This window comes from Anguilla anguilla, chromosome 9 (assembly GCF_013347855.1).
Source record: "Anguilla anguilla isolate fAngAng1 chromosome 9, fAngAng1.pri, whole genome shotgun sequence".
Taxonomy (NCBI): Eukaryota; Metazoa; Chordata; class Actinopteri; order Anguilliformes; family Anguillidae; genus Anguilla; species Anguilla anguilla.
Window position 1 is genome coordinate 55,067,633 of NC_049209.1, and position 14,158 is coordinate 55,081,790.

The window sequence follows — 14,158 nt, forward strand, 5'->3', positions numbered from 1 at the left end:
ACATGACCCAATCAAAAACTTGCATACACACACAAAATACCCATACCTTTTTACTCATTTGAGAATTGAGGAAATATTGGGTAGCATTGCTTTGGAATACATCTTATTTAATTTTGGTGAGGCAAGATAGCCTATATTGTTTGTAGTACTGTAACTTGGCGTCATTTTGATATCAATACTTTTAATGGCAGGCCTGGATTTTGGCAGTCTGAATTAATGAGTTATAGACGGTGTATGTCTTGTATGTGTGAGTAGCTTGGCATTTTTGTACGTTGAAAACGTGTTTTTGATGATATATATATATATATATATATATACACTCTATTTAAAAATCTTGTCATACAGAGTACTGACAATTTGAATGTAAACACTAAAATAAAAAATAATTATACCAAAAATGTCCTCTGACTAGCTGCTAGTGTTCTCATTAAAAGTCAGTTATTCATCATTGCAAATTTATGCATATTTAAGATATTACACAGTCTCCACAGGCTGGTTATTACACAGGCAACACTGTAAGCAGTTTATATGCACTGTGTTAAATGGTGAATGAAAATAAATACAAAAAATGTAAAACATGGACTGGGGATTTGGGCTTTTGAAAGTGACTTTAGTGTATCTTCACATTGTGGGACTACAGTCACTTTCTCAGAAGTGAATTATTTGAAAGTTTTATGCCTTAGGACCTAATAACTGCAAATAGCAGGCATGTGTGGTGCGTTAGAGTCGTTCCCATTCGTCATTACAGCTTAATACAAACGGAGCTGAAAACGCCTCGTGCATTTGAATGGGACTGAGCTGATTGGTTCAGATGCTCGCGCCGGGTTGACGCTGTCTACCTTCAGTGCTGACGGCATTGTGGATTCTGTGGATTCTCAAAGTGAAACGTGGTCAAAAACACAAAGAATAGATTTATGCAAGCATTTTACGCCGCGCGTGGAATACAACTGCCGATAATGCGGAACTGGTTTTGATATAAAGTCAGAAATAGCGCTAAAATAAGTAGTCTATGATCATGTCAGAATGAAATGGTTTTACAGAACTGTTGCACAGTATTGATCTGTTTGGTTAGCTCTGCGCTACCATGACAAAATGTATTTACTGTATTTCCTTTTAATTTATTTTGTCACGTGGCATTCCTTTAAAATCTAATTTTGAGCAAAAGCTGAAGCATGAACGCGGATTGAGAACCGTGCATTTTCCCTCGCCTGCATTTCGCGCGTGATGCTCTGAGTGCCGCTGCCTCGCGCGAGACAGCAGAGAAAGGGACGCTGCTCAGACTCGCCCTCGTGCCGCTCCTGCTGCATCTCTTACTTCTTACATTCAGCCAAATAAATGGTCAGTGGGCGTATAGTATCCTTCTTATTCAGAGCGACGTACAACATAGGCATTCAACCTCGAAGCAATGATTGTATGTAATTCACATATTAAATATATTATCATTAAAGCTATACCTTAAAACCTTATTTTACGCATTATAACCCTTGTCTTATGTTCATGTGTTTTGTGCACCCCCGTGTCCACTGGATCAAAAATGACCTGCCCTCACCACCTCCCTATGATAAATCCTCTTTGAATTTTAATACCAAAATATATGGCAACGTGCTTCCAGTTTTTACTACAAAACACACAGGCAATTTATTTTTTCATTTACTGTAATAGAAATATGGTGCTTTATAAATCTTTCTATAACCTAAGCTGCGATCTATGTGGCATCTGCTAAATGCCTTAAATATAAATGCTGAAACGATAAAAACAATAGTAAAATGAAACCCTACCATAGGCTACGTTACATCTAGGCACAGATCATTGGTCGTATTTGTAATTATAGGATAAACCGCAATGAATTTCACGTCACTTATTAAAATGCAGCTGACACTGTCTGTACCAGTACATGTATTCGTTTCGCCTCAGGGTGTCGCTGTTCACTAACTCTGAACTTAGAGCGTCTGCATCCCGCCCAGCTCATTACTGCTAAGGTGCCAGAGCCGTCAGAACTGTGCATATCATCACGGGCACTGTGCGCAAGACGCACAACACTCCGGACCTTTGTTTGCCCACAAGGATCTCCCGAGGAACGTACAACCTGGGGGTATTTTTAATTCCACCGTTAGGGAAATAACCGGTCACAGGTCGAGATGGCGACGGCAAAGACACACCCCAGAGCTGAACTGAAGGTTCAGTGCGCCATATTCCTGCTTGCTGTCCTACAGGCCTCGGCTGGAAATATTCGTTATTCCGTTCCGGAGGAAACGAACAGCAAATTTGTTATCGGGAGCCTAACAAAAGACCTCAGTCTGGATTTGAACCTGCTGGCTGCCCGCAATGCCCGCGTGGATTACCAGGGAGAGAGGCGATATTGCGGGGTAGACCTGGGCAGCGGTGAGTTTATTGTTGTGGAGAGAATAGACCGGGAGAAGCTGTGCGGGCAGACCTCTCCCTGCCTTCTGCATTTCGAGTTCATCCTCGAGAACCCTTTGGAGCTCCATAATATTGCGCTCGAGATACTGGACATCAATGACAATGCGCCCGTTTTTCCGAGAGATGTGATCAAACTGGAGATAACCGAGTCCGCACCGAGAGGGAGCCGCTTTCAAATCGCATCTGCTCGCGACCTGGACGTTGGAATAAATTCAGTCCAAAATTATATTCTAGCCCGGACTGGTTACTTTGTTTTGCATGAAAAAAACAGCAAAGAGAGGTATGTGGAAATAATTTTAAAAAATGAACTCGATCGCGAAAAGGAGAGCGAGCACTCTTTGGTACTGACGGCGATAGACGGAGGCGATCCGACCAGATCTGGCACTCTGCTGATAGACGTTATTGTGCTTGATGTCAATGACAATGCTCCTGTGTTCCTACAAATGCTATACGAGGTTAGTGTGCTGGAGAATTCCCCACCAGCGACATTTGTTATCAAAGTTAGTGCAACAGATAAAGACGAAGGTCCAAATGGGAAAGTAACCTACTATTTGAATCACGTCTCTGAGAATACAAGGAATCTGTTCCACATTAATCAGACAACTGGAGAAATTGAAGTCACGGGGAAACTTGACTTTGAACAGGCGGCGTCTTACGAAATGGAGGTCCAGGCAGAAGATGGCGGGGGGCAGGCGGGACACAGTAGGGTCCTTGTTAAAATTACAGACATAAACGACAACGCCCCCATGATAATCGTGAAATCCGTTTCGAACCCGATCCCAGAAAACTCACCGTCAGGTACGGAGGTAGCCGTTATCAACGTGAAAGACCAGGATTACGGCGAGAACAGCAAAGTGCATTGTTACATTCCTGAGTATATTCCTTTTGATTTGCTGTCATCCATAAAAAATTACTTCACTTTAGTGACCCGAGGAGTCCTTGACCGCGAGGAGGTTGACGAATACAATGTCACGATCACGGCGACGGATGGAGGGTCACCGCCACTTTCTTCAAGCACAGTTATACATTATAAAATTGCGGATATCAACGACAACCCGCCTGTGTTTGATGAGCAGTCGTACAGCGCCTCTGTGGCCGAAAATAACAAACCTGGCTCCTCTGTTCTCTCTGTGAGCGCGAGAGACCCGGACTGGAGACAGAACGGCACGGTTTTCTATTCTCTGTTGTCTGGTGAGATCAGCGGTGTTCCGGTGTCCTCGTTTTTATCCATTAACGGAGACACGGGGGTGATCCATGCTGTCAGATCATTTGATTATGAGCAGTTGAGAAGCTTCAAAGTCCTCGTTGTTGCCAGAGACAACGGTTCTCCTCCACTCAACAGTAACGTGACTGTGAGCGTGCTGATAACTGATGAGAATGATAACTCTCCGCAGATACTATACCCTGCTCCAACAGGGAACTCCTTCATGACTGAGATGGTCCCCAAAACTGCTCACGCGAGGTCCCTGGTTTCCAAGGTGATAGCTGTGGATGCGGACTCTGGACAGAACGCGTGGCTGTCCTATCAGATCGTGAAATCGACTGATCCAGGACTTTTCACTATTGGGGTGCACAGCGGAGAGATCCGGGTCCAGCGGGACATTTCTGAATCCGATGCCATGAAGCAGAACCTTGTTATCTCAGTGAAAGATAACGGACAGCCCTCTCTCTCTGCAACCTGCGAAGTGTATTTACTGATTTCAGATAACCTGGCTGAAGTCCCTCAGCTGAAGGACATGTCTTATGAGGAGAACAATTCCAAACTAACTTCATATTTGATCATCGCGCTGGTGTCCGTCTCCACCTTCTTCCTGACGTTCATTATTCTGATGGTGGCCGTGAGGTTTTGCCGCAGAAGAAAGCCCAGACTGTTGTTTGACGGTGCAGTCGCCATTCCCAGCGCATATTTCCCTCCCAACTACGCAGAGGTGGAGGGAGCAGGAACTCTGCGCAGTTCTTACAATTATGACGCCTACCTGACCACGGGGTCGCGCACCAGCGACTTCAAGTTCGTCAGATCTTACAATGACGTCACAATGGCCGCTGATCAGACCCTGAAGAGGAGCCCGAATGAAACCAGTGAGCAGGAAGGCGGAAATGAGGGCGAATCAACAGGCTCTGCTCTGGTAAATAGATTTTACATTTTTGATTTCCTCTTTCAGTATTTTTTGTTTGAAAAGGGGGTTTTCTTGCATTTTATTATATTGTAATTAAATAATTCATTGTTCCCCATTGGTGAAATTCCTTATTGTCACCAGAAGCAGAACACGTGTGCACTAGTCAGAGACTCAGAAGTAAGGAGGCAGCCACGAACACTATTCAGCACAGACCATGATTCACAATATATATCGTATACTGTTCCGCATTGTTCCGAGTTTGATGTTTCAAGCACACAGAGTAACTGTCCTCTTACGCTGTTAAATTTGCTCTGGTCATTTGACTGCATAATTTTCTAATATGCATTTGATCTATTTCTAAAAATATGTTGTGTGCTTTATAATATTAAATGTTTTCATTGTTACTGGGAAATCTCTTTAGATTTTTCTTCTGCTCAGCGAAAGGCTTTATCTTAATTTCAGAGTATCGGTTACTCCGATTTGTAGGAAGTCCAAATGTATTTACATTTCTTTGTTTAGAAAAACTATATATGATTTGAGTTATTTTTTCAAAAACAAATAACATTTGAATCGTTAGTGTTTCTGGATGCGTAACTGTTCGAATGTGTTTGCCAAGTGTCTTTACTTGAGTTGTTCAGCTTACTTGTAGGTTCATACTCTACTTGAACTATTTACTTGAATAAGTAGCTAAAAATGTTTGTGGTGTACAGAATGTTTGTCATTTTTAATATTTTTTCATCGATGTTTCATTTAAATATTCAACTGGATGCTCATGCGAATTCAGTCTGGTTTCCTGCTTTGTACAAGTTCTAATCCGTTCTTTGTGTCGCTGTTCACAGGCATGGTTCTGAAACGGGCTGCCTTCAGAGATGAGAGGTCCAGAGTTAAAAGCTTCCGCGAGTCGTGCTTCTGTTTGCTACTGGTTTTAGTGTGGTCTGGTTTTCGTTTCAGACTGTCAGATTATTGGTGCAAAGTTTAGGCTAATTAATTCTCAAATCAATTCGAAAGACTCTGTCTGACAATTAAGGAAAATAAAGAGGATTATTTTAGTGCAGCCATACTCGGTTAACTAAGTGCTGTTTAGTTTGGTACATAGTTCGAATTTTGCTAAATAAAACTATTTGAACCTCCACGACAACGTAACTCGCCGAACTATTTAAGTATCAATGATTTACGCAGCTTGGCTTTGTGGCTCGAAATTTCTGTTTCTGTACTTGATTGTCTGTAACCTGTACCTCCGCGTGGGGAGTCTGTGTAGTAACAGGAATGTAAACTATGAAATATGGCGTAATTCATTGAGACAACTTATTTACATTCGATACAGAACTGAGGAGTGACAATGACGGCTCACGTAATATCTGAAATCAACGTATAAAAATGGTAGATACAAAAAGGAGCACAGTTTTTATTGTAAAATGAGTTGTTTTTATTAAATTAAACGATATGGCAATCTTTTAAGTTTAAATATCAGTAGTAGAAATATTAAGTCACGTTCTGACGTATTCAGTTAATAGAATGCAATTTTTAGGAACGACTCTAAGTGTCGCTGTTGACCAATGAGGGGAGGATAGATGCGCCTCTCCTCCCACTAGTGTAATATTCAGAGAGGGGAGCCTTTCTCCTTCGCCGCGAGAACAAAACACCCATCAGACCGAGTGCTGATTCCATTCCTGGTTCTTGTGTCGTGGACGGTATTGTTTTACCTGTTTAAAAATCAAGCCAATAGATTGTACCTAAAATACGTCGGTGTTCAGTGTGGAAAATGGGATCGAGAGGACTATCTGTGTGCGTCTCGATGTTCTGTTTGGTTTTCTTTATCCTCGCGCTGCCGCACAGCCTGGCGGATGTGAGCTATTCTATTCCGGAGGACATGAAGCGCGGATCTGTCATTGGGAATATAGCGAAGGACCTCGGACTCGATGCTAAAGGACTCTCAGCTCGAAAAGCCCGAATACAAACGGAAGGGAGCAGCGAACGTTATTGTGACATGAATATGAACACTGGTGATTTGATTGTTGCCGGAAGGATTGACAGGGAAGAGCTTTGTGGACCGAGAGTTTCCTGTTCTTTGAAATACGAGCTCGTGCTCGAGAACCCTCTGGAATTACACCGCATCGTGCTGCAAATTCAGGATATAAACGACAATTCCCCTCAGTTTCCGAATGAGGTAATTAAACTAGAAATAAGAGAATCAGCTGATAAAGGCGCGCGCTTCCTCTTAGACCAGGCCCACGATGCGGATATCGGACAGAACGCGGTTCAGAGCTACACGCTACAAAGGAATGAGCATTTTGCTTTGGCTATTCATACGAACACGGACGGAGGAAGATATGGTGAGTTAGTACTAAAAAAAGAGCTGGATCGCGAGGAGCAGAAGGAGGTGACGTTATTACTTACTGCCGCTGACGGAGGGAGTCCACAGAGATCTGCTACTGTAGTTATACACGTCACTGTGCTGGATGCTAACGATAATATCCCCGTGTTTAGCCAGTCTGTGTATAAAGTCAGTCTGCCTGAAAACTCTCCTTTAGGTGCTGTAGTGCTTAGAGTCAGTGCCACTGATGCAGACGAGGGCGCTAACGGTCAAGTGACGTATGAGTTCAGTGGTATATCCACAAGAGCGAAAAGAATGTTTGGAATTACAAGGGAAATCGGGGAAATTAAAGTGATCGGGTCAATAGATTTTGAAGAGGAATCATATTATGAAATGCAAATCCAAGCAAAAGATGGTTCTGGTTCTGCTTCAAATGCAAAGGTGATTATCGAAATCACTGATGTGAATGACAACGCCCCGGTGATATTTCTGAATTCTCTGAACAGCCCCATCCCTGAGAGCGCGCTACCTGGCACAGAGGTGGGCATCATTAATGTTCAGGATAAAGACTCCGGGGCAAATAGACAGGTCCGCTGCTCCATTCAGCAGAATGTTCCTTTCAAGTTAACCCCCTCTATCAAAAACTACTACTCACTGGTGACTACAGGAGAACTGGACCGGGAACTAGTAACGGATTATAACATCACAATCACTGCTACTGACGAGGGCTCTCCACCCTTATCCTCCTCAGAGACTGTGCAGTTATCTGTGTCAGACGTCAATGACAACCCGCCTGTGTTTGATGAGCAGTCTTACAGCGCCTCTGTGGCTGAAAATAACAAACCTGGCTCCTCTGTTCTCTCTGTGAGCGCGAGAGACCCGGACTGGAGACAGAACGGCACGGTTTTCTATTCTCTGCTGTCCGGTGAGATCAGCGGTGTTCCGGTGTCCTCGTTTTTATCCATTAACGGAGACACGGGGGTGATCCATGCTGTCAGATCGTTTGATTATGAGCAGTTGAGAAGCTTCAAAGTCCTCGTTGTTGCCAGAGACAACGGTTCTCCTCCGCTCAGCAGTAACGTGACTGTGAACGTGCTGATAACTGATGAGAATGATAACTCTCCACAGATACTATACCCTGCTCCAACAGGGAACTCCTTCATGACAGAGATGGTCCCCAAAGCTGCTCACGCAGGGTCTCTGGTTTCCAAGGTGATAGCTGTGGATGCGGACTCTGGACAGAACGCGTGGCTGTCCTATCAGATCGTGAAATCCACTGATCCGGGACTTTTCACTATTGGGGTGCACAGCGGAGAGATCCGGGTCCAGCGGGACATTTCTGAATCCGATGCCATGAAGCAGAGCCTTGTTATCTCAGTGAAAGATAACGGACAGCCCTCTCTCTCTGCAACCTGCGCAGTGTATTTACTGATTTCAGATAACCTGGCTGAAGTCCCTCAGCTGAAGGACATGTCTTATGAGGAGAACAATTCCAAACTAACTTCATATTTGATCATCGCGCTGGTGTCCGTCTCCACCTTCTTCCTGACGTTCATTATTCTGATGGTGGCCGTGAGGTTTTGCCGCAGAAGAAAGCCCAGACTGTTGTTTGACGGCGCGGTCGCCATCCCCAGCTCATATTTCCCTCCCAACTACGCAGAGGTGGAGGGCGCAGGAACTCTGCGCAGTTCTTACAATTATGACGCCTACCTGACCACGGGCTCGCGCACCAGCGACTTCAAGTTCGTCAGATCTTACAATGACGTCACAATGGCCGCTGATCAGACCCTGAAGAGGAGCCCGAATGAAACCAGTGAGCAGGAAGGCAGAAATGAGGGCGAATCAACAGGCTCTGCTCTGGTAAATAGATCTGTAGCTTATTCTTCTGCCTAGTTGGCTTTGCAGAGGTTAGGTCAGAATAGTGTTCACTGTGTGAACTGTGTTCTTGGCTAGAAATAGCTGTACAAAATAAGTATTGTACCTTACTGAACCTGTGTTTAGCAGTTGTCTATGACCATGAAAGGCACTTTTTGTACGTCGCTTTGGATAAAAGCGTCTGCCAAGTAAATGTAATGTAATTTTACATTTTTGATTTCCTCTTTCAGTCTGTTTATGTTTGAATAAGGGTTTATATTGCTTTTAGTGATATTGTAATGAAATAATTCATTGCTCCCTAGTGGTGAAATCCATAATGTCACCAGCAGCAAAATATGTTTCTAGTAATTGGACAGTTAAAAGTAAGGAGCCAGCCACCAACACAGCAGTATTCAGCACAGACCATGTTCACAATGTATATCGTGTACTTTTCTGGTTTGTTCCGAGTTTCAAGTACAGATAACGTTTCCTCTTACGTTGTTAAATTTGCTCTGATCATTTGACTGCATTTTTAAAAATATGCAGTTAGTCTATTTCTAAAAATATTTTGTGCATTATAATATTCAATATTTCCATTATTACTGGCGATTATCATTTGATTTTTGTGTTTGGCAAGTGTCTTCGCTGGAGTTGTTTAGGCTAAGCCTATTTGTAGGTTTATACTCTACTTAAACTGTTTATTTGAATACGTACACGTTTTTGTGGTATAGACATTGTTTTTTATTTGTACTATTTTCTATTCGATGTTTCATTTTCTATTTAATGCTTTATTTACATATTCAGTCAGATATTCATGCGAATTCCGCAATTGTCCTGATTTCTACTTCGTATAAATCGCAATCCTTTCCCTGTGTCGCTGTTCGCAGCCATGGTGCTGAAACGGGCTGCTTTCATAGATGAGAGATCAGGAGTAAAAATCTTCCGCGAGTCGTGCTTCTGTTTGCTACTGGTTTTAGTGAGGTTTGGTTTTCATTGAACTTCCAGTGTGAACCTTCCACGTGAAAACGTTTGGTTCATGGTGAGATTATGACTTATTCCAGTAAATGTAAATAGGAATTTAGTTTCGCATGTTAAAAGTAGAGACATCTGAAATTGAAGTTCTTAATCGTTTTTCAAATATGAGTTATTCTCGTGTAATTCATGTGCTACTGGCAGGTATTTTCCCCTGGTTATTATTGGGTAGTTTTTTTTTGTGTTGGGAAGTACGTGTTTTCCAGAAATGTTAAAATATTTCAGCTAATAGAAAGTTTGCTATTTTGCCGAAGCCCCTGATAGACTGGCATGCACATGAAGCTCAGAATTAGCTTCGTTAGTTGCAAAATAAGCTGTAATTACAATAAGTCTTCGTTTCAGATTTTTGGTAGGAAGCTCACTAATTAATTCTCAAATGAATTTTAAAAAATACAGCTGACAATTGAGATGATTATATTACTGCAACTATATTCGGTTGACTAAGTGTTGTTTATTATGGTACATAGTTTGATTTTGCAGAGTTCTAACTATTTTCACTTCCACGAAAACGTATCTCGCCGACCTATTAATTAAAGTATCCGTGATTTACGCAGCTTGGCTCTGTGGCTAGAGTTTTCTTTGTTTCTGCATCTGATTTACTGTAACTTCTACCTCCGCGTGGGGAGCATGTGTAGTAACCGGAATGTAAACTATGAAATATGACGCGATTGATTAAACTAACTTATTTACATTCGATACAGAACTAAGGAGTGACAATTACGGGTTGCATAGTATCTGACATTAGCACGAACGCATAAAAGAGTACATGGTTCATGTTGTACAACGAGCTGTTTTTATTTATTCGATAACGACATGACTATCTCTCAAGTTTAAATATCAGTAGTAACATCAGTTCACTTACTGAAGTACACATTAGACTGCATGTAATTTTAAAGAATCACTCTGAGTGTCGCTGTTGACCAGCGAGGGGAGGATAGATGCGCCTCTCCACCCACTAGTGTAATATTCAGAGCGGGAGCCTTTCTCCTGAGCAGAAAAACACCCTTCAGACCGAGTTCTGATTCCATTCCTCTCTCTTCTTTCTGGAACGGTATTGTTTTTTTTGTTTGTTTTTTTTTATTTATACCTATATAAATATCAAGCTGTTGGATTGTGTCTGAAATACCTCGATGTTCAGTTTTGAAAATGGGATCCAAGAGAATGTCTGTGTGCGTCTCTATGTGCTGCTTCGTTTTCTTTATCCTCGCGCTGCCGCTCTGCCTGGGAGATGTGAGCTATTCTATTCCGGAGGAGTTGAAACGCGGATCTGTCATTGGAAATATAGCGAAGGACCTCGGACTCGATGTTAAAGGAATCTCAGCTCGCAATGCCCGTATTGAATCAGAACGGAGCAGCGAACGTTATTGTAACATTAATATGAACACTGGTGATTTGATTGTTGCCGGGAGGATTGACAGGGAAGACCTTTGTGGTCCGCGAGTTTCCTGTTCTTTAAAATACGAGCTCGTGCTGGAGAACCCTCTGGAATTACACCGCATCTTGCTGCACATTCAGGATATAAACGACAATTCCCCTCAGTTTCCGAATGAGGTAATAAAACTGGAAATAGGAGAATCTGCAGATAAAGGCGCGCGCTTCCTCTTAGGCGAGGCCCACGACGCGGATATAGGACAGAACGCGGTTCAGAGCTACACGCTACAAAGGAATGAGCATTTTGTTTTGGCTGTCCATACGAACACAGACGGAGGAAAATACGGTGAGTTAGTACTAGAAAAAGAGCTGGACCGCGAGGAGCGGAAGGAGGTGACATTATTACTTACTGCCGCTGACGGAGGGAGTCCACAGAGATCTGCTACTGTAGTTATACACGTCACTGTGCTGGATGCTAACGATAATATCCCCGTGTTTAGCCAGGCTGTGTATAAAGTCAGTCTGCCTGAAAACTCTCCTTTAGGTGCTGTAGTGCTAACAGTCAGCGCCACTGATGCAGACGAGGGCGCTAACGGTCAGGTGACGTATGAGTTCAGTCGTATGTCCGATAAAGCTAAAAAAATGTTTAGCATTGAGAGGGAAACCGGTGATATTAAAGTTATTGAATCAATAGATTTTGAAGAGGAATCATATTATGAAATGCTAATTCAAGCGAAAGATGGCTCTGGTTCTGCTTCGAATGCAAAGGTAATTATCGAAATCACTGATGTGAATGACAACGCCCCGGTGATATTTCTGAAATCTCTGAACAGCCCCATCCCTGAGAGCGCGCTACCTGGCACAGAGGTGGGCATCATTAATGTTCAGGATAAAGACTCCGGGGCAAATAGACAGGTCCGCTGCTCCATTCAGCAGAATGTTCCTTTCAAGTTAACCCCCTCTATCAAAAACTACTACTCACTGGTGACTACAGGAGAACTGGACCGGGAACTAGTAACGGATTATAACATCACAATCACTGCTACTGACGAGGGCTCTCCACCCTTATCCTCCTCAAAGACTGTGCAGTTGTCTGTGTCAGACGTCAATGACAACCCGCCTGTGTTTGATGAGCAGTCTTATAGCGCCTCTGTGGCTGAAAATAACAAACCTGGCTCCTCTGTTCTCTCTGTGAGCGCGAGAGACCCGGACTGGAGACAGAACGGCACGGTTTTCTATTCTCTGCTGTCCGGTGAGATCAGCGGTGTTCCGGTGTCCTCGTTTTTATCCATTAACGGAGACACGGGGGTGATCCATGCTGTCAGATCGTTTGATTATGAGCAGTTGAGAAGCTTCAAAGTCCTCGTTGTCGCTAGAGACAATGGTTCTCCTCCGCTCAGCAGTAACGTGACTGTGAGCGTGCTGATAACTGATGAGAATGATAACTCTCCACAGATACTATACCCTGCTCCAACAGGGAGCTCCTTCATGACTGAGATGGTCCCCAAAGCTGCTCACGCGGGGTCTCTGGTTTCCAAGGTGATAGCTGTGGATGCGGACTCTGGACAGAACGCGTGGCTGTCCTATCAGATCGTGAAATCCACTGATCCGGGACTTTTCACTATTGGGGTGCACAGCGGAGAGATCCGGGTCCAGCGGGACATTTCTGAATCCGATGCCATGAAGCAGAGCCTTGTTATCTCAGTGAAAGATAACGGACAGCCCTCTCTCTCTGCAACCTGCGCAGTGTATTTACTGATTTCAGATAACCTGGCTGAAGTCCATCAGCTGAAAGACATGTCTTATGAGGAGAACAATTCCAAACTAACTTCGTATTTGATCATCGCGCTGGTGTCCGTCTCCACCTTCTTCCTGATGTTCATTATTCTGATGGTGGCCGTGAGGTTTTGCCGCAGAAGAAAGCCCAGACTGTTGTTCGATGGCGCAGTCGCCATTCCCAGCGCATATTTCCCTCCCAATTACGCAGAGGTGGAGGGAGCAGGAACTCTGCGCAGTTCTTACAATTATGACGCCTACCTGACCACGGGCTCGCGCACCAGCGACTTCAAGTTCGTCAGATCTTACAATGACGTCACAATGGCCGCTGATCAGACCCTGAAGAGGAGCCCGAATGAAATTTTGGAGGGGGGTGCTACGGAATCATCTGAGGTAAGACCGTGAATGGGATGTGCTTTCCTTGGTCTTTTTTACATATTGCGCAAACAGACGGGTTTACCTCGGTTCTCATTCTGACAATAATTGCTTTTTATTGCTTTCCTTCATAGAGTGGCAGATGGATTATATCAGTGCACCTCCTTTCCTACCACCCAAAAATGCAAATAATGTTCACAGTGCTAGGAGGGAGGCAGTAGGACAACAAACAAGCAGCCCAGTTCTCCTGCAATCTTCACAATCAAACTCTCATCCCACTATCCTCCCAATACACACACACACGCACACAGACATGCGCACACGCACACACACAGACTCACACTCTCTCACACACACACACACACACACTCACACACATAGTCACACACACACACACACACACACACCCACACTCTCTCACGCACACACTCACACACACACGCCCACACTCTCACGCACACACACACACACTCACACACATACAGTCACGCCGACTCACATACGCACACACTCTCTCACGCGCACACACACACACATACACACGTATCCCAAGATGCTGCTCTGTGGACCTGGTTGGCTGCATGTTGTATTTTGTCCATACTAAACCATAAGCAGATAGTGCATTGCTGTGTTTGGTGCTGGTTAAGAGCTGACTATGAGTAGCAGTGTGGTGCCGTTGCTGCAGTATGGTGGGCATTTAATAAAGGTCTCATAAATACCTCTGATCAGTGAACATTGGAAGCAGCCATGAGCGATGTGATCTGTATGCATGGTAACACATAGAAGGCCTTCATGCTTATTCTGTTTCATTGCTGCCCTGTTGCTATTTGTGTAATGTTCCCAATGGGCTCTGGTGCTGTGACTCTTAAGGCTTTTGTTGAGTTGGGTATATGGGGAG

At 43.8% G+C, this 14,158-nt stretch overlaps 1 protein-coding gene across 14 annotated transcripts in view; it reads left to right on the plus strand.

The window, feature by feature from the left end:
* The first annotated feature begins 1,819 nt into the window (after positions 1-1,819).
* LOC118235439 (protocadherin gamma-A11-like) overlaps positions 1,820-14,158 on the plus strand; it is a 90,130-nt gene continuing 77,791 nt past the window's right edge. For 2 of the 14 annotated variants that reach the window (XM_035432819.1, XM_035432823.1), the window contains exon 1: positions 1,820-4,547. In XM_035432819.1, the coding sequence (XP_035288710.1) occupies positions 2,139-4,547 (2,409 nt within the window). In that variant the 5' untranslated portion in view covers positions 1,820-2,138. Of the gene's footprint in view, positions 4,548-6,055; positions 8,713-10,319; positions 13,279-14,158 lie in introns of those variants that run through there. The other 12 variants (XM_035432792.1, XM_035432796.1, XM_035432809.1 and 9 more) reach the window with 9 other exon arrangements.